Genomic DNA, 24,488 nt, shown 5'->3' on the forward strand with positions numbered 1-24,488 from the left:
TTCGGCCCCACACCCGGGTTCGGCCCCACACCCGGGTTCGGCCCCACGCCCGGGTTCGGCCCCACACCCGGGTTCGGCCCCAGGGCGCTTCGGGCCCTGTCTCGGCCCCGAGGGTGCGGTGAGCGCGCGCGGCCGGCAGGGGGCGCCATTGCTCGCGGGAAGGCGGCGCGGCCCGAGCGGGCCCGGGGCTGCCGCAGGAGCGGCCTCGGGATCCACCGGGACACAGCGGGACACAGCGGGACACAGCGGGATACAGCGGGACACATCGCTCCCGATCCACCGGGATCCACCGGGATCCAGCGGGATACACCGCTCCCGATCCACCGGCATACAGCGGGATACACCGCTCCCGATCCACCGGGATCCACCACTCCTGATACACCGGGATACACCGCTCCCGATCCACCGGCATCCCTCGCTCCCGCGGACCCCGCTTGTCCCCCCCGCCCCGCACCCTCCGCCGGCAGCGGGGCCGCCCCCACCCCCGACCCCCGGGACCGGCCGCATGCGGGGCACGAGGCCCACCCCCACCCCAAATACTCACCATATTGACTTCCGAGACCATATCTATACTGGCAATGTCTATGTTCATGCCCACAGCCACTGGGGGACCTGCAAACCGACAAGATGGTCCGCAATGTGATCTCGATGAACTGAACTCGTTCTTACCGGAGTTCGCTGGCGAAGGCAGCGTACACATGAAACGTTGTTTAAGCATAATCAGAAACTCAGGAGGAAGGCAAGAAGTGCTCCCCACTCCTTCACACCCCCCCCGGCGAGCCGCTGGTCCCGCGGGACCGAGCCGTGCCCACCGAGCCGTGCCCACCCAGCCGTGCCCACCCAGCCGTGCCCGGGCTCACCCCCGCGCCCCCACAGCCCGGCCGTGCTTTATGTAACCGGCACACACGTGCTGGCACCGGGGCCCCGCTCCGCTCCCTCCCCGCCCGACACCCCCAGCCCCGCGCCCGGGAACGGCGGCCACCGAGCCCCGAGGGAGGGATGGGGGACCACCCCTAGCGAACACGTCCGAAATAAACAAACTAGTTCGAAGCAGGAGCACGCAGGGGGTTAAATGGCATTTTTGTATCAGTTAACAGCACATCTTGTACTCAAATATAGTAACTGTGATCACAGGCATATTATGCTGAAAGGAACAAAGGTTGGGTAAACTTAAGAGAGATTTGCATCTCGATAAAACCAGTTAAACGAGGATTTAATTACGGTTAATAAAGTATCAGCACACACAAAAAATGAGGGACCGATTACGAATATGCAAGCGATTTAAGTGATCGCATTAAGAGCATCCTGTGCTAAGAAAATTAACAATGGGCTTAACTTTGGATCAGCTTGAGAAAATGGCAACACCCCCCCCCCCAAAGCAACAGCACCCACAACACGTTTGAAACCCCCCACACCAAAGGTACACAGCCCGGATATGCAACCTCTCTTATTCAAAAGCAGCCAAATTACCTCCAAAATCTGGCCTCAAGCGAATATCATAGCCCTTCAGCAGTCTATCCACCGTCTCTTTTACCAGTGACATATTACTAGGGTCATTGACACTAAAGAAAAAAAAGAGCAATACCATATTATTCCTGATTTCTCAGCCCCCAGCTGTACATTCCTCTCAGCAGCAGCATGCACTGCAATTCAAAGTAAAGGAAAAGAGATACCTTCATCGCTTACCTCTGTGCACACACCGCGGCTATTATTAACGGGAATGACCAAATCCCAAAGTAACCCTTTCTCCGGACTCTCAGCATCCCTTTAGCTTTTGATATGATTTAGGGTTTCAGTGAAGAGAAGAAGAGATCCAACTTATTCTGGCCAGTGCAGTAATTCTAATGTGAAGCGCATGCGCACGGCGTACCACAACATCAAAAGGAGCAGTGGTTGCTGCTGGAGATGGAGCAAATTTCCTTGCCAGAAAAAAAAATTAAAGGGGAAGAAGGAAATGCATTATTTAAAAAAAAAGGCAACCAAACAAAACTCATCCACAGGAGGATCCAGTATATTTTTGTTGTCCTTTTTGTTAGTATAGAATATAAATCACAGCAAGAAGAGAAGTTTCAGGAGTTGCTTGGTACGGCGGCTTTGCAACCTAGTTTAGGGGAGGTGGGGGCTGGACGGACTCGGCTTAGGCAGAGGGAGAATAGGTTAAAAAGGGGAATGCACAGCGTACGTATGGGGGCAGGTGCGGGAGAGAGGGGGCAGCTTAACTTTTTGGTCTCTGGAAAGAACCTCCTGAAGCGAGGAGAGGTGCGGGTGAAGGAGCCGGTGCTGGCAACGGGGGCGGGCGGGGGGGAGGAGGGGAGATGGGCGCCTACAGTATTTCTCACGGAGAAAAAAAAATGATGACGAATAGTTTCTTGTAAGAGAGGATTAGGCTGTTTCTTCCCTTCCTGCGATGCCAGGCGCTATTCCAGGAGCAGAGGCGCTGGGGACCGAGGGGGTCACTGGCTGGGGACCGAGGGGCGGGCGCGGAGCCCCCCCGGCCCCGCTCCCCCGGCGCCTTTGCCACATCCCGACCGATATTTAACCCGGGGATGCAAGTTCTTCAGGGAGAGCGAAACCTGGCCACGGAGCTGGGGGAGGGAGGGGAGACGAGGGGAAGAAAAACACCACCCTGCAAGGCTTTCAGTGACCATCCAGACCCGGTGTAGGTGCATAAGCCCACTTACCTTAGCGGGTAGAACACCCAAGCTCTTCAAATGCAGCGTGTGATCCAGTTAATGCCTCGGAAGGAACAGGCGACGAGCGAGAAGCTGATCTGGGGATGCTTTGAGTGACATTTAAATCCTGAGCACAAAAAAAGATTGAAAGGAGAAGGAGAAGGGAAAAACCAGACTCCCGAAAAACAACAAACAGAGGAGCCAAATTATTCTTCTCAAATGTGCTTTGTGCTCTTCACACCTCCTCCCCACGCACACAGCCCCGGCCCCGCGGTCTGTGCTGCTCCTCCGAGCCCAGCTGGGCGGGCACCGGCCGGGCCGGCCCGGGTGCGCGGGCAGGGGATTGGGAACACTTGGGGCGGCAATTAACAAAAGAAACGTTTAACGCGCTGCAGGAGGGTGGAGGAGCGGGGGAAAAAAAAAAAAAAAAAGGAGAGAAATGAGAGAAAACGGCGGGTGGTGGGGGAGGGACAAGGGTGAGGGAGTTGCACAGCGGGCGAGGTGGGTTGAAGAGCCCGGCAGGGCTCGGGGCTGGCGCGGGGCTGAGGCGCTCCAGAGCTCCCTGCCCTGCCCTGCGCCTCCCGCACCCCCGGAGAGCGGCGGGGTGCCCGGCCCGGCCCCGGCCCAGCCCCAGCCCGGCCCGGCTGAGGGAGCGCCGGGGGCCCAGGGCCGGGGGGCTGCGCGGGCGGACGGGGCGGCGGCTCCCGGGGAAGGGCTGAGGGAGGCGGGGGGTGAAGCCTCACCTGGGGGGCGGGGAGGGGGGAGCGCTGCCCCCGAGAGACGGCGGAGCCGCCAAAGGAGCGAACGGGCAGAGCCTGGCGCAGCCGGCAGCCCGCGGAGCTGGCAGCCATTGAACGCGGCCCGGCGGAGCCGCGGCTGGAGCGCTCGGCAGCGGGGGAGCCCCGGGGCTGCCCCTCTGCCCCCGGAGCTGCCCCTCTGCCCCTCTGCCCCCGGAGCTGCCCCTCTGCCCCTCTGCCCCCGCAGCCCCCCCTCTGCCCCCGGGGCTGCCCCTCTGCCCCGGCAGCGCTCGCCCCGCCCCGCTGTGCCTTCGAGCTCCAGAGAGCGCCTGCTTGGGCTTTTCTTACAGCACCGAGCATCCAAACACATCTTCTGGGGGGCTGGGGGCAATTCCTCAGACGTATTTTTACAACCTTCTCCTGTTTGTCACAATTGGAATTACACAGTGAGAAAATACACTTTTCCAGCTGAAATTGCCAAGCGTGTATGTGTGATAAATGTGTCTCATTCGTGTATTGACAAGAAAAAAACCCAAACACGTTAAAGAAACGTTTAAGGATTTTTAAAACCACAACCCCCCGAGCCCCACCTCTGTTCCAGCTCTGCTCCGCGGCCGATGCTCCAGAGCCGCTCTCCTGCTCACCAGCGGAGGTTTCTGTTCTCACACAGCCAGGCTGCCTCGCTGCCAAACCTCTTGAAATTTAGCCCTGAAAGGAAGATGGTGGATACGCTGTGCAATGAATCATTTTACTTTAGATCTATGATAGGCACTTTTTTTCTCCTGCAATCATATGATAAGAGCAGGAGGTCTCAAGATAAAACACTAATCCTGCCCTGTGAAATTCACCTGCAAATGCTAACTTGAGACTACAGTTGACACTCCTGATTTCTGAGCCGTTTCCGAGCCTCTGCTATTAATTGCCTTTACAGCACAGTAATGTGTCATTCACCACCCCTGATTATGAACGAGATACCAACATGAACCTGCTACTGAAGGCTGGTAATATTCAGTGCTGCACTGATAGGAGGTTTTGATTTACATATCAACTCAAACTCAGGGGCAGAAAAGTAACACATTTTCACTGAATGTTAGAATAGTACACAAAAAGAATGCAAGCTATGCCAAAATATCTAGCGTTTGTTCTTTGCTCTGGTATATGCAGGGAACACTTGTTCTGGGCCCAGAGCACCACTGTGCCATGTGCAGTGAAACCTACTCTCAGTCTGGCTCTTCCAGCAAAAAGGAACTGAACATATCTCCAGTGAATTCAATACATGTGGATATTACTGTGTATTGTTGTGGAAAATTAAAGTATAACCTTGGATTTGGGAAGTGTAAAGGCACTACTGAACCATGTTTGGGATGATCTGCATAACTCAATGTGGCTGTAAATGCACCACTGTCTAAAGGGGTCTATGGCAGTAACAGTCTCAGCACCATTGCAGGCTCTGTGTGCCCAGACCAGCCTGTGACACAACATCTTTATGTACTGACAGAGTACAATACTTTGCCTTTTGCAAAGGTTCTCATACTTTGCTATGCACTTTGACATTACTACTCTTTCTCTGACCACAGGGTTCTGGTCTGTCTCTGCCATTTAAAATTTCTTATCGCCTTCAAAATCTCTCATTTATTTTAAGCAACTTGTCAAAGAAATCATTCCCCTCTTTTTCTCACTTGTGTCTGTGTGTTTGATTGAAAACTAGAGGAAGTAACTGGTGTGAACACCAGTACTGGCAAGGTGCAGAGCCGTTCATGTGACGTGTTTAAGGATTGCTGAGACTTTGGGTGTCTTACAATGGGCAAATAACCTGGTTCCCAGCTGGATATGGTACTTGTAGCTCTAAAAATATCTCAATTAGACTACAAGTACTGTAATCTCACAGAGAAGCCAGCAAAGATGGTCATATTTTAAACAGCGATTGTAGATTATTTCGATTCTTAACTTTCAAGATTGAGGAGTGCAAAAAACCAGCCCCCAAGCTGAAATCCTCTACACTTGCCCTTGCTGGGCAGTGTGTGACACTGAGAAAGAAGTGGGCTGGAAAGGAACGTTGTACTTCACTCGTCAGCCCTTGACTGTGGCAGTATTTTCCTGTCACAAGTAATATCCCAGGCCACGTACTAAGAATTCCAAAGGATTTTCAAATGGCTTTTTGTAAATGTATAGACTATGCAAAAATAAGCTTTCAGGTAGAGTAAGAATTTCAAGATAGATTCTCAAGTGATCCAATCACTCCAGTCAGTAGAGACAGAAGAGATGCTGATTGATGGCAGCCCAAGAACAGTAGCCCTGTATCACAAGTAGTGTGACTAACAAGTGCAAAATCCCACGTAAAAAAAGATTCTTCTCACTGCACCTGAACAGGCTGGTATGAATATGGTTCTATGGAAGTGATGTTTCCAGAACAGAAACACTCAAGTGAAAGTTGATACCAGGTATCAGGTAAGACATAATTCTCTAATTTACAGAAGAATGTTAATAATAAAATATTTTGATACATGATTTTAATTTCCAACTCCTGTAAAGCCATAAATTCATGTAAAAGAAAACAAAATATAGTCAACCCTTGTAGAAATTTTCTGAACAAGGTTTCAATATACCTTATCTTGTTTCACTTGTCATTTTAGGTCTTCAGATCTAGGGTGTCCCAGTCCATGCATCACACAGCATCCCATTAGCAATCAGTCTGTCAGCATAAAGATCCCTGTTACATCACATACACAGAAAAATTATTCATGCAGGGGTGCCTTGATGCTGCTTTTCATGGGCAGTGGAATTCACTTCTGCATAGTGACAATCTTCTGGGATTTACAGGTTGACATCAACTTCAGCTCCCGTGTATCTGAGAGAATCCAAATTGGCAAATTTATTGACAAAAGCAATAGAGGATGACCTGCCAGTTATACTGCTCTTGGCCCTTAAAAAACTGTGAAATTATTAGTACTGTGCAGAAACTGAGTCTGATAAGTTGCTTAGGAATCAAGTACCACTTGATACAAGCATGAGCTTCACTTAATTGTAAGAGAAGAGCAAATGGGAGGGGCAATTAATAATCACTTACTGGTTTGCATAATTACATAGGATTTGATTTGCTGGAGCTGCTGTTTCTGTCACTCACTGTGTGCAGCTCCACAGGGTTACAGGCACTGGACGGGAGAACTTCCCAGTTCATGACCGAGGCTGTGCTTTAGGAGTCAAAAACCTGCTATATCTTTTAACAGAAATCTTTTGTGTAGTTTGAGATCAGCAGATCTTAGATGTATATTGAAGAAAGTCTTTTAATGTGAAGTTGAATTACAGGTTAAAAAAAAAAATACAAGGTTGTGTGAGGCATTCCCAAGTGCTTTGATTGCAGCCAATTGTCAGTAACTCAGTGGGGACACAAAACGCCTGGCACCTGGATTGAGATCTACAGTCCTCTTAGCAAATCATGAAAGCTCCACAAAAAGCCCTGTTTCCTTCAAAGTGGTAGAATAAATTAGTTTAAGAGCTATATAGACAGCAATTTTTTAATTTGTCAGTTTTAGCTATGTGGGCACTTCAACAGCTGGAAATACCTGCAGTGTACACACCCTTTGATAGGAAGGCAGGGCACAGTGAGGAATGGCAGAGGGTAAGGGTACTAATACAGTTAAAAGACAGCAAAAAATGTCCACCAAGATTATGTCACCCTGTATCTAAATCTCCTCCATGCTGTTTGTGTAAGATTCAGCCCTGAAAGAGACTGCAGAAACCTGTTATTAAATTAATGGAGTGGCATTTGTCTGCATCAGCTGATTGCAGGATTTGATCTTCCTTTCTAAGCTCTCTTGGACAGAGAGTTAGTTTCCTAAATTTTTTATACTGGGTAATAAATTCCAAAATAGTGCTATAAAAAAATATCTGAGGGTTCTAAAACTGTTAGGTTAGAAGCTTTTGATAAAAACAATATTTTCTTTTTAAAGCCATGTAGCTTCAAACATCAGTCCTGGGACTGGTATAACTGCCTGCAAGTTTTAAGATGAAAATGGAAATCTACCTAGTTTGAGCTGGATTTTTCTTTAGCTGGAAGGACTTCACTTCTTCAGAGAACTCTTCCTCCTCATTACCATCACCTTGAACAGGTGAGGGGACAACAGGGGGGCAATTCAATAGAAAGAATCTAAGGAGAAGTACTATCAGTGGATATAAGCAATACTCAAACTGCTCTCCAGGCAGAGGTTTTCAGCAAGAGCTGGAGCACACACGTCTGTATCTCACTGTAAAACAGATTCCAGTTGTCCTTTTGTTGGTGTTCTAGAATACAAGATGAAACTCTCTTTTACTTCAAGCCTTCTTCCAGCCCAGAGAAAACACAGTGCTCTTCACTGTCTTTCACCTTCTTTCATGCCCATCCCAAAAGTGCTTGTGTCAATAATCCTGTTCTTTACTTGCTGTCCTAAAACCTCAACTAGTCCTGGTGAGGAGGAGATGTTCCCCAGTGCTGCAGTAAGCAGAAATACATGTTTAGTAGCACATTTTGCCCCTGACTGATCCTTTGGTCTGGAGGCCAAATGTTTAATGGAATTGATTCTTGTTTTACGTGTGATCTGCCTCTGTTTATAGTGCTAGAAGGTAGAAATCTCACTGACAGATGTTTCTGTTCAGCAGCAATTACCAAGTCTGAATGGAGCAGTTTTGCTGAGTTGAGAATGTTTTCAAAGAGCTGCATCACCCTCCACAGAAAGAGGAAAAACACTCAAACCAACAACAAAACTAGCTGTGGAATAATCCCTCTCAAGAAACTATATGCAGGACATATAGTAATACTGTCAGTATTTACCATTGCATCCAAGGATCTCTCTAAAATACTTCAGTGTTGCTGTGGATCTTTCATCCAGCTATGACCTGGAAGAGACTCACTGCTGCAAAGCAGTCAGTTTGTGCAGTATTGCTGTGCCAGGTTCCCAGGTGAGGTGGGTGAAGCACATCCTGGCTGAGCACCCAGGTCCTGCTGAAATTAATGGCAAAATCCACATTCAGCTCAGGAACAGCAACTCCAAGGCCCATCATACAAAGCACTAAATGTTAGAAAACTGGAAGAGGCCCAAGAGTCATGATTATTCAATAACTTCTTAGCAATCTGGTCTCTACCATATTTCCAGGGAAATGAAAAAGAAATACTTTGGAATTTTTATCTAATGATGGAAATAAAAACATCCTCACATTCTTATATTTTTGGAGCTACAGCTTTGAAAATAGAGGATGTGTCTTATTGTGGAGAGGTCGGAGATGTTACAGGTACGTTCCATCCTCAAGCAGTGGTCGGGGAGCTCAGAGAGGGTTTGAAGCCATTCTGAATTTGTTCTGAGTGACCTTCTCCCTAATGCCTGGGGACAAACCATGTCTGTTCCCCACAGGCCAGCCTAACGTCACTGTAATGACTACCACTGATCACTTTTCCAGACATAGACAGTACAGTGAAATCTTAAACGAGGCAATAAAATTGTCTTCAGAGCCACTTTGAAGAGCTGTTTTGAGTTTGACCAGCATTAGTCCCTATTCTGACATCTTACACTTAGTCAAAAATACAGTTGACACTGTCACAACTTATTTTTGAGGCTATGGGTAAGAGTTTTCTTTTCAGGACAAGGCTGATGGATGTTGCTGTCATTCATTCATTCATTTGCAATTTTTTCTTTTCTGATCCAGCACTTTTCTGATGCTGCTGTATGAACCCATATCCCACAGGGGAACATGCCATATGCACAGGAGATTTGTCCATTACTGCCACGTGTAATTCTGCAAGAATGACCTCTTTTTTCCTTAAGATTATTACAATGTAAAAGTTTATGATGATCTAATTTATACTGCCTCTACAATCAACATGGTTCTTTCACCATTTCTACACTTCAGACTGGGTTTTAAGGAAAAAAGCCCAAACAACTACCTTCCTTCTTCTACTTCCTCACTTTCAGACATTCTCATAATAAATTTATTTGCCACAACAAACTTCTCTTTTGCATGAAATGAAAGCACTCATGTGTCATTCTTTGAATCTCCTCACTAGTAACCCTGTCTTTCTTTTAAGAAAAGGATTTTCAAATTCTCATTCCTACAGCCAGTAACTGAGCAGATAAATGGTGAACAGTATAATAAATCCTTTTGAAATAGATGCATTAGTACAAGAAATAAAAAATAACATCTGCAAACAGGAGAAGATTTAAGGTAAGCTTCACAGGGTTTAGGGAAAAGTTTACACTTTTGAAACATGACAAGATAAATATTTTCAGCCAATAATGAAAGATACAAATATATAAACAGAAATTGGGGTCTGTGTAAACATTTGGGAACACAGAGTGTTTTTATGGTATATACAAAGTTAGAGGGGCAGGTGCCCTGAATCCTGAAAAGAACCACTGGAATTTCAAGTCTGAGGTTGTTTATGAATGTGACCTGCAGCCCTCCTTTGCATCACCTCGATGGCAGTGACTCTCTTAATGCCCTCGTGTGTCCAATCCAGCAGCAAAGGTTTGGAAGGTCCCAGCAGGTGATGTTGTCTTTTCCCAGCACACTGAGTTTGTGGCTCAGTGTGACATGAGAAGGGCATCGTGTCTCTCCCCACCCCAACATTGCTGCCTTTCCTTCACTAGATGGGCACTGGGACATTGGATTTCTGTTCCTGGGCACCTGAGAGATAGCTCTTAGAATAAGATGGTCTTTTGGGGCCAATTTAGGGTGATTTCCAAGAAAACAATGTTGTATCTGTGGGTCCTATGTCAGAGTCTAGACAGGCCCACACTGCACGACAGGGTGACCCAGGGGGGAGAACACCCACACAGCTGAGTGTTTGCTGGTCTTTGGAGAGATTAGAACAATCTTTAACAAAGGTTGTTAGGACAACTATCAAACCAAGTATAAATGAGCTGTATGTCACATCACAACAGAAATTAGAAAGACAAGAGAAAAGGCTATTCCTGACTTTGTCTTAAGTAATTTTCTGAAATCATTCCTGTAAATATGATTGACCTGGTAAAGGAAAAAGCCCTTAATATAATTAAATTTGACATGTTTTGTAAGATCAAACTAAGCAGTAGTTTGCAACAGTGAAATTCAGGAGCCAGATTCTGTTCAAATGAGTGGGCTATAGCAGTTTGAAAGACAATGAAGTAAAAGGAATAGAGAACTAAAATCCATAGGAAGCAGCCTGGAAACCATGCTGTTAGACAGTCAGGGGAGAGCTCTGAAAACTCTTCTTTATCAAATGGCAAAAATGCAGTGGACAGAGCAGGTACTGAAGGGGTTTAAACGTTAAGTTTGTAGGCCTTCAAGCCACTTTTTCTGAATGGAACTCAAATTATGGCAGCAAGTAAAATTCTAAAGCATGGCTGCCTAAGAGGCTACAATTCCAAAATGACTGCCAAAAATAAGAACAAAATGCAGTACAAAACAAACTTTGGAAGCTTAGCAGAATGCTTGTGGGATGTCAGTACCCCCAGAGACCTTTCAGTGAGACAATCTTTTCTACTTAGCTCTTCAGACACAGTGAATACAAGAAACTCAGAGCAGTGAAGTAGAACAGCTTTTGAGGCATTCCCGAAGATACAGGTATCAAAAAGTCTGAGCAGCAGATATATTAAGAAGATTGAAGGAGTGCACTGCCTCTGAATTTGTACCTTTCAAAAACACATCGACTCTCCTGTATCCTTGGCGGGGCTTCCTGTGGAATTATACTCAGCCCAGGTGTCGGGAGCTCAGCCCCAGCAGCACGAGCTCAGCAGGCACTGACGAGTCAGGCTGAGCCCAGAGAGCCCTGCAGGCCTTGCCAGGCTCAGCCCTGGCTGCTGGGGCTCAGCCCTGGCATCTGCAGCTCCCCCCGGCCTAAAGGGTTTCCTTCCTCTTGTCCCTGCACTGCAGAGCCCCCAAAGAGCTGCATTTTGCCCCTGTGTGCAGGTGTCAATGTGCTGGAACACCAGCCAGCATTGACCAGATGCACAGATCCTGTGCTGGGTCATCTCCTAATTACACCTCTCTTTGTGTATATACACAGAAAATATACCTGTATCATCTCCTCTGGCTTTTTCCTTGCTTTGCTTCAGCTGAAGTTGTATGTTATGCACAAAACAACTGAATCATGAATAACAAAGGCATGTTATTTAATTCCTTTAGTGGAGACCGGCAATTACTGTATACTGACTGTTCAAGGCTGTTATTTTTGTAAACAAGAAAGAAACTAAATGAGCATAGAATTTATCATTAGGAAATGGTCTCGTGTTCAATTAATACACATTCAAGAGAGCCCCATGTGCATGTGCTCCAGTCAGTGAAGTGCTGCAGGAAAATAGGAAGAGCTCTCCCAGGGTGCAGCACACCCTGCTTTCCCTGCCATATGCCTTCTAAATATGTTCCTCTGTGTCACTGCACTCACAAACCAACTTGCTGATTCCTGGCAAATCGATTCTGATGCACTCAAAACATACAATTCCTAAAGAATAGGTTTGCTCATTAAAAAGAGAAACAAACCTCCAAACCAACCAACCAAAGAGAAACACCCTTATAAAAGTGATAAGTAAATTCTGGCAGCAGATATATACTTTCAAAATCTGGAATAATTTCATCTTTCCAAACTATGGCCTCAACAAGGTACTGAAATACAAAGCTCAAAAAGCTCTATGGGGTATGAAACAGTAGCATTGATTTGGTTGAGGTAGTACAGACAAGAGTTATTATAGATGTAAAGAAAGCATGACATAAATTCAGGGAAACCATAAACTGTTTTGAGGTTAGCCTAAATGTGGATTTAAAAAAAATGTGAATTTTCAAGAGAAAACTGTCATATATCACCTTTTCTTTTTTTTTTCTTTGTTTTTTTTTTGGGGTAAGGCTAGAGGAAGCTTAAGGAGTTCAAATAATTAATAACCTGCTGGTAAATCACAGATTTTAAATAATATACTAAAAATTATATTTATGGTGTTATTTTTTAACACTGTGCCATGAAGTTGTACAACAAATGGGATAGGAAGCTTTGCTCCTAAAAAGAGACTTTTAAAGGTCCTCTAAATAGTCACAGAACAAGGAACCACTAATAAAGAGGAGAGGGGGATATAAAGGATAGGGAAAGAAGAATTAAGTGATTTATATAAAATTCAAAGCAGATTAACACATTTTAAGGGGGGGAAAGAATGTTATAAGAAATAATAAAGATGAACAGAGGTGAAGTAAGGTTGGATGAAGGCAAAACAGTAATAAATTAGCATCTACAGGTGATAACGAGGATTAGAAATTCAGGAGTTGAAACATTAGCAATTACTATTAGAAACTCTTTCCTGACTGAAGAGGTATCAGTTGATTGGAAACCAGTGATTTGTTTCAGCTTTCTTAAAATTATTTAAAATAGCTACACATCTGCAAGTTCTGCAGATCTTTACTGTGGGCTTTAGAAACACAATTTTCAGCTTGTGTGTTGTTTATTTGCTTCCTAGAGCTAAAATGAGTCAGAACCCTTTTCCCAGCAAGTGGGGAACCTGAATTTCCAACTCCCCAGCCCCTGGATCCTGACAGCTGCCTGGGTTTGGAGAAGTTAAAGTGTCCTGGGGCTTGGCTTTGCCCAGCCATGAACCCCAGAATCATTTGTTTTGTTTTATCTGAACTTTTGCAGTCACATTCTCATTCCCAGCTGTCCTGGAAGGTGCTCTTAGAACCAGTTCTATGAACTGCCAAATGTCATTGAGTCCAGTGGGCAGAAAGAAAGGAAAAAAAAGAAAGGGTGTGTACAAATGTTTGCTGTTATTTAAGAAGCAGGCTTGGAATAGACACACTCCTATGACTGCACATTATCTAATGTAACAAACGTTTCTTTTACAACATGAAACAATATTTTTAATACAGAACCCTTTTACAAATGGCTGTTTCAAAATATGAGCAGAAAAGTCCATCTGCAAATCAGATGGATAAATGAGGGAAGTGGTGAATATTCGTGGGGTGGATATGATTGATTTCCACTGTGCTCCAGAGAAATCAAAATCTATCACATACAACACTGAAAAGATGTGATCTATGTTAAGAAGATTCTAGTGCTTAGAAGGCTCAATATAAATCTTTTTGCAAAGTAAAGCAGAAGCTAAACATTGCATGTTATGGTAAAGGCACTCTGAGGAGGATTTCACCTAAAACTTGACAGTGACTCCTGCAAAACATCACAACTCTTAGAAATGAATCATGTCCATGTTAAGAAATTCAACCATGTCACAAATCACAGAGAAATGGAACCCAGTGTATGTTCATAACACCTCACATATGGTGCAACACATTTATCTTGACTTAAATTCTAAACAAACAAGGCCCTAGTTATAAAATAATAGGTAATAATGAAACATCCAGTGACCACTGATGGCATCAACAGTATAGGGGGTTGCTGGAGAATTACTTTTTTCATCTTTGAAGAGTAGTTTTCTGTTCCTCAGAAAAATACACAGTTAGACAATCTGAGGCTCTTATTGTGCATATATAGATAGGTCTGCTGAATACTACACTGCCTTCAGTAAGTGTCCACCTATACTCATTGGGTTTTACCTTGATGTCTTTGGCATCAGTGGGTCCCTGGCCTTAGGAATGCTCTGTTCTTCATACTCAAAATTTCCAAAGCAACAAAAATTATCATTCAAACCTTTTCAAGAACATTGTCACCTTCAACAGCAGAAAATAATGTAAAATATTTCTCACTTAACTGTTCAAAGAGATTGGTATTTAAAGATTTTTTTTAGATAAAAAAGCTGTATTATGTGCAAGCTGTTTGCACACTCAGAATTGTATTCCAGTTATTCCACAAGAACACTAACCCTTTGTGTCTAATTTTTTCTTCCTCAAAATTCTGTTTAATTTTATCTATGCAGATCCCTCCCTGGCTATTCACACTGAAAGATCTTTTTGAGACCATTTTGAGAATGCAGCCACTAATGAGAGAGATGATTAGGAGGCCTAGTAGTTTGCTATTAGCATATGGAAAAGTGAAACACTTTCCATGTGCATACCTATTTTTATCTGTTTCTTCTCCTGCCCTTAAAGCAGAACTATTCTGCAGGCACTGAACCTTCTGCAGGCACTGGAAAAGCAATCCAAGGTGGGAGCATCCTGGGATTGCTGAGGGAGCTGCCCAGGGAAGTGGTGGCTCATCTGCACATTATCTTTGTGCTACTGTCTCTCATAGAATGAGCAGCACAGTTGTGTTAACTGACACCTTTGAATTTAAATTAAGATCCTTTTTGTCAAATTCTTTGATGATATTTCAACGCTTCATGTAAATAAAGATGTGTACAAAGATGCCATATATTGGTAAGTACAGTAAGTACATTTACTGCTAAGTGTTGTATGTTAAGAATCTCCTCCAAGTTCATCCATTTAGCTTTTGGCTCTGAGCCTATCACAAATAAAGTGCATTTGACAATTGCTTTTGAATATTCAATGCAGTACATCAGGCTTAATCTCCAGCCTCCAAGGTTAAATCTGCTAACAATTTCTTATTAAGCACAAGACAAAAAAAAGTAAACAAATCCATCTTCCATTGGTCTTGTGCACTTCAATTTTTTCTTTTTTTTACTGACAGAGACTGTCCACTGCTTAGGAGAATGAACAGATTCAATAGTAGTGACAATTTAAAATTTCAAACAAGGTTAATGTTGGGTCCAACTTAGAGAAGACATTAATTATTCTTCAACACAGCAAAATTACAACCATTTCCAAACCAACAGGCAGACCAAAAACCCCAAATTCGGAAGTCCTGGCTTGGAATTTCTTGTCTTTATTCGACCCCCGCAAAAAGTCACCATTGTTGCCCTTCTTATCTGCTGTCTCCTGATTAAAAGGGAAGAAAGGGACCGAGCTCTGGCAAATTATCTGCAGAAGCCTCTTCCAGGGGCTCCAGGAATCTCCCTCAGTGGCTGAAGGACCTGCTGGATTCCCTCCCTGGTTCCAGCCTGGCCAGCACCCCCTCACACCAACTGCAGCCACAAGAGCTGCGAGAACTTTGGGAAGTTTGACCTGTGGAGCTTTCCTACATCCTCCAAAACAATGCCTGCTTGTTACTGGAAGTTATGAATTTCAAATTAAAGTATCTAATGAGGCTACTAAGCACAATTAGTTTTATCAATTTTAAGCCACTGTAGACTGTTACTAGTCTGAGTATACCTTTTGAAAGAAAAGCAGGAGAAGGCAGGTATCCTTTTTTTCATTCTCATAACAAATAATAATAAAATAAATGCAAGTTTCTGCATTTATTTTAATAGATTTTAATAATATATTCAAGAAGTACTTGCACAAGTTGAATCAAATATTTTCTGAACATCAATCTAGCAGTCAAGTGTGTGTGTTTTCAGGGACATAAAAAACCACAAAACAACAACAACAACAACAAACCTCCCCAGCCAGCAGCCTGACCAACACTGCTTGCCTGGAAGCATGGAGGAGTAACTAGACCAAAGAGTAACAAAGAGAGAAAACTACTTCTAGAAAGTCTGGAGGGCTCAATTCTTCTTATATTGCAAATACAATACTCTTGTCCAGAAAAATATGTATAATGCAGATATACTAAACTGAAAGCAGGCTTCAGAGGGGCTTACAGAGAAAGCTCCAAGCACCATTCAGGTCCTTGGGGTACCATCAGGGAACTCTCCACGAGCATCAGGACTTTAGGGAATTAGAAATATAGAAAAGACAGGTTATAAAGGCAATACTACAAACCAGGCAAAGTTAAATATTCTTTCAATTTGCTAAATTTAACATATAGGAAGACTAGATTTTAAGGGGGCAGGGGGAGCGTGCAAGCAATATTTTATAGCTCTTACAAAGGAGGAAACTTTGTTAGATGGTCGCTATGAAGCTAATGATGTAAATTTATATATATTGAATAAAGTTTCCATGAGAAAGAAAGACTGAATGGAGCAGCCTGAACCTCTACATATAAGAGGCAAACTTTCTGGATAGAGAACTAAAAAATCGTCAATAAAATATTATGTAACATAACAGTAACTGAGACACCAAGGTATTAAATATAAATGAAGAACAAGTGGAATAATGTTACACTTGGTGATATATCCTTGATAAAGACTGGGTAACATGAAAGATATACTGGAAATTCTCCTGGACAAGTAACAAACATGTGTAAGTGGTATTATTGACACTGGGGGTTACTGGAATTGAAATCCTTGATTAGAATCCATCTAAATTAGGAAGCAGGTGGAAATTCAGCACCTGTTTCAGAGGTCCAAGGACCTCGAAGTCATAGTTATAAATCCATATTTCATGCTCCAAGAAGCCCAGGAAGGTTCATCCCTGGATTGACCATGGAATAGTCCTTCAACCCCATCTGGGCTGGACGGGCCCAGCAGCATCAGGAGAACTTGGGGATGGAAGACTGGGAACCACCTTGTGCAGCCTGAGTGACAAAAGGTGCTTTCAAAAGCCAGGAAACTGCTATTCTGGACTTTGCTGCTCTTTGAAACACCAACTGTCCTGTCACCAGGAACAAACAGGCAGCACTCCCCATCTCCAGGGCCTGGGAAGGGTCTCCTGCCCTCAAGATAAGGAATCCATTGGCTGGCAAGAAAAGCTTAAGAAAAAGAAGATTGCAGAATCAAGGGGTTCTAAAGAGCAGAATAGTAGAAGTTCCAAATTTATGGCAGTACTAGAAAGAGACAACTTCATTTCAGTGATCAGGTGAAGGTGGAAATTGAATTAATAAAAAAAGTGAAGGAGATAGTAAGTAATCTAAATTAAAAGTTATGAAAGTAATATAAATTAAAAGTTATGAGGCATGGAAAATTGATCAGATAAAGTAGAGATAGTGTCTTTAGCCCAGCAAATCTCAAGATATTTAAGCATAGTCTTAATTTTCAGGTTTGATATTAGGATTAGTAGCATAAAGAACTTTTAATAAGCTCTATTTTTCATGTTGAAAGAAGAAATATAATCTCAATACACTGTCTCAGTTTAAGTTTCGAATGCTCTCTCAGAAAGTTGGACTGCTAAGATTAAATCAATTATGTCATTTTTAATTCGTAATAAATTTTTGAGGGTTTTTTTTCATGAAAAGTTTAAACTTCATAGAAAGGAGAAAAAAATAGAATAGTATATATAATACCAAACCATACAATTCATAGCATAGTAATTAGAGATACAGTTTTAAAAAGTGCAAACAGTAATGCTTTATATGAAAAACAAACAAACAAACCCCCCAGGATAAGTTGTTGCTCAGGAAGATGAGAAAATAATCTGTTGCCAGTGAATTATTAGGAAGGATGTTAAGGGAAAACTTACCAAGGATAAACATTATAAAAATCAGAAAACCTTGGGGAAAAAAAAGAAAGAGAAAAAAACCCCAAAAACCACAAACAAAAAACCCACGAAGAGTAGTAAAGGAGAGGAGGCAGAGGAAATCTCCTCTCTCCTAATGCTCATTTTCTAATAAATCGTGGAAAACTGGAGTAACTCCAGAAGATTAAAAGAGAGGCAATGTTGTGCCCATACAAAAAAGGCCAAGAGGGATGAATCAGGTAACCACAGGCCAGATGCCCAACTTCAGTTCTTGGCAACAGAACACAAAGCTGCTGCAACAGCCTGACAAATAAAAGTGTAGAAGAACACTTGATTCCCAGCTAAATGATTTTAGAGACTATTGGTCTGGACTAAAATCTTGATTCTGTTCTTTCAAAAGATTATAAATTTTTTGATGAAGGGAATCACCTATATGTAATAAATGTAATTTTTTGTGAGACATAAGTACAATTAGTGTTGTACTCCATCCGTGCAGAAAAAGGCAGCTGATTACTCTGGAGGCCAACCCTTCAATTCCTGGGGTTTCCTGCTTTAAAAGAATTAAAGAGGGCTCTGGCTCCAACCAAGCTGTGAGGATGGAGCAGCCCTGCAGGTGTCTGGGGTCTGGGCTTCACCTCTGACTGCTCAGCTGGGGAGAAAACTTGTAAGAAATAAGAGAGAAGTTTGCATTCATTTTTCACACAATAAATAATTATTTTAAAAGTTGCAAAGAAAATTCTTTGATGAGTATATTTCTTATTCAGAGCTTTGCTCAGAATATTTTTGACCGCCTTGAAACAGGAAGCAAGAGGAGACTTCTGTGGGCAACACCAATGCACATGGGAACTACATTATCTCCATGACTTTCTAAAGATTTTTTGAGATTTTTGCTTTATGCCATATAATTTGCTTTTTTCAAAAGTAACTGAGACAATTTGACATAAGGAGGCCTTAGTCACCAACAGATTTTTGGTTGAAAACAAAAGATGTCTTCCTACACTGTTGAAAAAAACGTAGGCAAAGCACAGTGAAGGATATTGAGGCCCCGCTCTGCAGCCCATCAGTGTTCCTGAAGTCACCAATGGCAGCAGGACAGGCTATTAAGTCATTTTGATACAAACTCTTAAGACAGAAAAAAGGTGAAAAATATAAACAGCTCAAAGGATGTGAATTCCTTCTATTCCTCTGACAATATAGAAGATTATATTCCATAACAATAAATAGTTTCTTAAATAGATCTCTTCTGTTTTCAGTATGGGGTTTGGATTTTTGGGGGGCTTTTTCTAGTTTAGGGTTTTGTGGGGTTTTTTTGCTCCTTCCTCTCAGAAACAAGTCCTAGAATAGATATCTCCAGAAAAAAAACCCAAAACCAAACCCAAACAAAAATCAAGGAATAGCTCCAGACATGAAATGAAGGCTTAAAAGTGTCCGTAGGGAGGAAAAAAATACCCTCCAAAAAAACCAGCAGAAAAGAAAAGAAAACCCCCAAAACACTCTGGTTTCTACAGAGGTGAAATTTCCAATCCGTTCCTCGTTCCAGCCAAACTTCCAGGGCACTGCAGATGTGCCTCTTCACGGGGCTTCCCTCAGAAATGAAGGAGCCTCGAAGTGCCGGTTCCGCGCTCGTTCCTTTGTGCGGCCCGGGAGGTGTCCGGCTCTCGGACCTGCCCCGACTGTCCCGACCCACGGGAGGCTGCACCGACCCCACTCCCGTTCCCGGCAGTTTCCAAGGAAACCGGCGGAGATGCGGACACGGCTGAACGGGGGAAACCACAGCGCTGCCGCTTCTTCAGTGCTTTGGGTGGTGTATTATAAAATGCTACAGATCTGCGTTAGTACTGACAGAACCTGGAGCAAAAAAGCAAAGCAGAATGGAAAGGCGGTGCTGAAGCTCTTCTGGCTGCAGGGACTGGGGACTGTGAGCTGTGTGAGGAGCTGCCCTGGCCAGCCATGGGAAATGAGAGCTGCAGCTCATTAGCACAGCGAGGACACCTCCTCTGCTTCATCCCTGGAAACACTTTAGTCAATTTATATTTCTTTGTGGACTGCCCTTATCATGAGGCAATATGACACACTGATTTTTACAATAGATTTATGCTAGAACTTTTAGTTGTCAGCCAAAAAAAACCCCTCCAGACAAAAAAAGATCAATAGTACTACAGAATAAAGGAGGAGTCATCAAATTACTCATTAGAAAAACTCTCCCTCCCCTCTCTTTTCTCATCCTAGCCTGTCATTCAAAGCAGAATCATCATCATCATCATCATCAATACGCACAGGAAAGAATGTTGGGATTTTTGTTTGGTTTTTTCCCCTTCATGCTGATACCAGAATTTCAGGTCCTAGTTTTTTTTCATTAAAATAGCTCAGAAAATCATGATCTTAGCAAACTGAATCTGGGAGCCAAACTGAGCTTCTGTTACTCAAAGTTTAAATTTGGGCTGTAGGAGCACAGGGGTTCTGTGACAATAGCACTGGGCATCGTACATACATATATTGGGACCTTTTTCAATGGCTTTTATTAACAATAAAGCACTTATACTTGATAATGGGCTCTGGTACAGGAATGTTTTCCTCAGAGGCATCTTGTCACAGCTTCTCTAACTCTGAAGTTCTCCTGATCAGATTGTCAGAGACATATCTTAGTGCAAAGAGTGGACAGACATCACTTTCCCCAGAATCCATGATCACCAGGCTCGATTTCTCTTGTGAATTCACCAAAACCCAAATCTTTGATCTCCAGAAAAGAGGAATGTTTTCTGATCAGTAAAAAGGTGCTTTGTCTACAAGGCTGCCTTCTCCCAAAAACCCCCAACCAACCCCAAACCAGCAAACCCCAATCCAGCACCCCCAGCAGACCCACCCTGGCAGGGTTCCTCTCTGTGCTCGGACTGTCTTGTTTTGAGGGCAGTTCCTCAGTGCATCTCCCTGCTCACCAGGACAAGGCCTCCTGAAGGCCTTTAGTTGGCTCTTCTAGAGCGGGGAATGACACGAGCTGTCCATGGTGCTGCAGGACTGACTGCAGCTCACGGACTGCTCTGAGCATTTTGAAATGTGTTACAGACTCAAATGATTTGAATCATTTTAGCCAAACTGGTTAGGTTATTAAATGTAACAACTGTGCAGCAATTGCTAAATATTTTTAAATGCAATAATACTTTTCAGTTATTGAAAAATTTAACACTAGCACTCTAAGATAACCGAATATGTGAGCATTAGAGTAGATCAGAAGTTGGCAATCGAGTCTTAATTTTAATTACATGTACTTCCTATTAAATCTTGCTGTAAGATAAAATGGTTTCAGAACATAACCCTAATTCATTTATATTCTACAACCATTGTGAAAAAAGAGGCACAATGAAATCAACTTCCTACAGTATTTAATAAACAGTTTTGTAAATACAGTGAAGGCCCAAGTTTGAAAGCAAGGTGCAGGCAATGAGACTGCAATAATCTTTGTCTGCACATGCAGACAGGAGAACTACATGCTTAGCCATCTGTCTGCAGAAATAGCAGGTTTTATTCTTTGACTCAGAAAATACAGTTTTGAAATTGTACCCTGAAACTTCATAGACTACAATAAAAAGTAAGATTTGTTTTTATAGTCCTCCTACCGTATAGTGGTAAACAATAACAACATTTCTTGGAAATATAAGGATGCAATGCTTCTAGCCTGCCCATTTGCTTTCCATCTTCCCATCTATTCAGATTGCATGGGCTGGGAGAAAGAATGTGTTTATTAAGAATTTGTATGAGAACAGATTGACCCAAATGTCTGTTACCAAAATAGATTATATTAGCTAGAATGGAGCGTGGTGCTTCCATGCAATCAGCAGCAGCCTTATGAAAATGTCAACTCTTATATATACATTCTGATGCAGGATAAGTCAAATTCTTTTTCAACTCTGTAAAATAAGTACATTAGAAACACTGAGCTTTGTCCTAAGAGCACAGAATAGAACTCTCCTAGAAATCCTGTCCTTGCAATCAGTTTCTTTCAATGCTGAGTCTTATTTATCACTCTTGTAGAGCACCAAAATAAACTGAGCAGTTCCAGACAGTCCTTTTGAGTCCTGACTCACTCAGATTAGCAGACAGGCTCTGACAGACCAGAGCAGAGCTCCTCAGATCCCCCCCGACGGGACAGTCCAGCAGCTCATTCTGAACCTGTAGGACAATGTACAGTTGCCCTGTAGATTGCAAAGGGCAGGACAAGTCTTTTGCCCTGCAAACCACTGCAGTGCTCCCATTGCATCTCCCATGTCAGAAGGAAACCCTGGGTACCAAAGACCCCAGAACACTGCAGTGTGAACATGTTAAACCTGCAGTGTGCTGCAACCTGCTCAAACAAAGATGTGCAACTTGCTGTGTTCCACCTGAATATTTGTCTTAACCATTTGCCATCTAGGTTTTTGTTTAAATGCAACCCTGTAAGGGCACGTAGGAGAGAGAAAGGCCTATTTTAGTCTCAATAAGTTACTCTCTTATCCAGAGTCTTCTAAACAAGAGCTGCGAGAGCTGGATTAGATAAAAAGTTACTGCAGAGTTGAGTGTCATCTTATTAATAACGATCTCCAGAATGTTTCACAGTGCCACAGAATCAGTTGGTGAACCAGTAAATGGTCAATCAATTCATGTTAAAAAAAATATAGCAGCGGAAGAAACCAAACAGCCAAGAAGATAATCTCTCTACTCCTAGTTTGCAATTGGTGAACCATTTACAACTTTTATGTGCAAGTGATCAATGTATTATTATTTTTTCTAATAAAGGATTTTGCAAGTCTTGAGTCTATAATCAGCTTCTGGTTTGTATATTTGTATGCAGGAAAAAACCCTACTGGCTCACTTATGAACTAGTCAGTGCTGTTGCTTTGTGTGTTCACCCTTTACACCTTTCAGTTAATTTAGCAACATCACTGAAGTTACTTGTTAGTACTTTCTTTTTCTGAATAGATTATCCCAAAACGTACTGGGAAGAATCCAAGTACATATTGGGTGTACTCACCTGCTTGCAAATTTATGTGCTGCCTTTTCATTAATCATCTTGCAAACAGGATTTCCTTGCTGAAATGCAAGTACCCACAAGCCATGGATAATGATCTGTTTTATATGAAATTATATCTTAAACACCTTTAAAGATTAATAATAAAGAGACCTCTCTAGCCTGAAACTCAATATTAAAGTGTTCACGCTAAGGCTATGAATTTGTTGTTTATAGGAATTGATTCATTCTAAGAACAGGTGCCTAAAAAATGAATCAGTAGCATTGGCCTGAGACCATCCCAGCACTCCCACTGATCTCATCCTCCATGTCCCTTCCTCAGAGTGCAGGTTTGTATTTATGATGAAGCCAGGCATACACTGCACACACATTTAACATATTCCATGATGCATTTGGAACCCCGTTCCACGCATTCAGTTGAATAATATCAAGCAAAACTAATGGTAACATCCACTGGGACTAGAAAAGAAAACCACTGTCCAGTGTGCTGATTCACCAGGGGAACAGACTGGACAGGAAGGGGGTTCCCACTCTGCTGGTTTTATGAGCAATCTGTTAAATAAACCCACTCAAGTGTTTGGATACTTGTTTTAGAGTAGAAACATTGCAGTGGGGGCTTTACTCCTCCCTAGTCCATACTGCTGTGCAAGATTAAAAAAGTAGAAAAGCTTAATATACATATTATAAAAACAAACAAACAAAAACAAACAAACAAAAACACAAACAAAAAAGCACTAATTTATGTCTTCCACTCTGCAGGAGTTTGTTACTGAAAAAAATACTGTTTCTACAAGGAAATAGCTATACTTACTTTGATTTATGACTTTTTAATTTTACAAAATATTAGAATTGGTCTTCAGCCAGGAACGTTTAATAGTTTAATTACTGAAAGAGAGAAAAAGAAATGAGAAAAAGGAAAGCTGATGAAAGTGCTACGGTTGTGGTTACATTTCTCACAAAATTAATTATGTTAGTGAAAAGTAATATGCACAGATGTTTCTAACAGGTCACACTAACTAAATGTCACAAACAATTTTAATATTCCCATTGAACAACAGTGTCCAAGGTTGAAATTTCTACTAATTTGAGGACTAGCCTTAAAAATGTGGCTCTCTTTCAGTAGCAGAAAACAGAAGTCTGCCTATAGCTTTAACAGGATTTTCAACTGCCTTTGGGCCAGATATTTAAAGTGCCTAAAGATGAAGAAGATACATATGGGATTTACAGAAGTGACTAAGTGAAATTCAGTGGGAAGTAGATACTGCTGTCTAAATTGCCTTTAAATAATTCTGTTAAACATCTGACTGTACTGTCAAAGCACCTAAATAGAGCCTTCCTTGGGAGATGCAGCTCTTGTCTTCAGCACTGCTGGACAATGTGCCCAGTGGTTACAGACCTTTTTTTTTTTTGTTTGGAAATCACACCAACTTTGAGATGTTAAGAAGCAGTGGGTTATTTGGAAATAGTATTTGAAGTGACTAAAAAGTCTGGCAACCCAGGAGCCATATTCCATTGCAGCCTCTCGAAATCAAACCCAGAATGTTCTCAAATTTTACTATAGAGCCTTCACTGCACAAAATGAATTTTTCATTTAGCTTCACTACTTTTAAAATAAAATGCCTTTTGCAATGATTTGATTACATTCATTTCTTCATCACTTTCCTGTGATCATGTTATACCAAATGATGTCCCCAGGGGGAAAAATAGAAGAAAAAAGGAAGAGGTGACACTATCATAACACACATATCTGAGAGCAATTTACTTCTGGATTTCTTAATTCAGATTCAATTTAAAAACTAACAAGTT

The 24,488-nt window shown here is 42.6% G+C and overlaps 1 protein-coding gene across 6 annotated transcripts in view; it reads right to left on the reverse strand.

Annotated features, from left to right (window-relative positions):
• The window catches only part of GABRB2 (gamma-aminobutyric acid type A receptor beta2 subunit), a 151,003-nt gene that overhangs the window by 117,574 nt on the left and 8,941 nt on the right, over positions 1-24,488 (reverse strand). Inside the window, exons 2-7 of one of the 6 annotated variants that reach the window (XM_027643256.1) lie at positions 23,494-23,567; positions 4,000-4,117; positions 2,682-2,799; positions 1,687-1,919; positions 1,471-1,562; positions 545-612 (exon numbers count right to left, since the gene is read on the reverse strand). In XM_027643256.1, coding sequence (XP_027499057.1) covers positions 545-612; positions 1,471-1,562; positions 1,687-1,763 — 237 coding nt within the window. In that variant the 5' untranslated portion in view covers positions 1,764-1,919; positions 2,682-2,799; positions 4,000-4,117; positions 23,494-23,567. Of the gene's footprint in view, positions 1-544; positions 613-1,470; positions 1,563-1,686; positions 1,922-2,681; positions 3,001-3,415; positions 3,540-3,999; positions 4,118-6,015; positions 6,109-23,493; positions 23,568-24,488 lie in introns of those variants that run through there. The other 5 variants (XM_027643255.1, XM_027643260.1, XM_027643258.1 and 2 more) reach the window with 5 other exon arrangements.

This window comes from Corapipo altera, unplaced genomic scaffold, assembly GCF_003945725.1.
Source record: "Corapipo altera isolate COAL_440 unplaced genomic scaffold, ASM394572v1 75, whole genome shotgun sequence".
NCBI lineage: Eukaryota > Metazoa > Chordata > Aves > Passeriformes > Pipridae > Corapipo > Corapipo altera.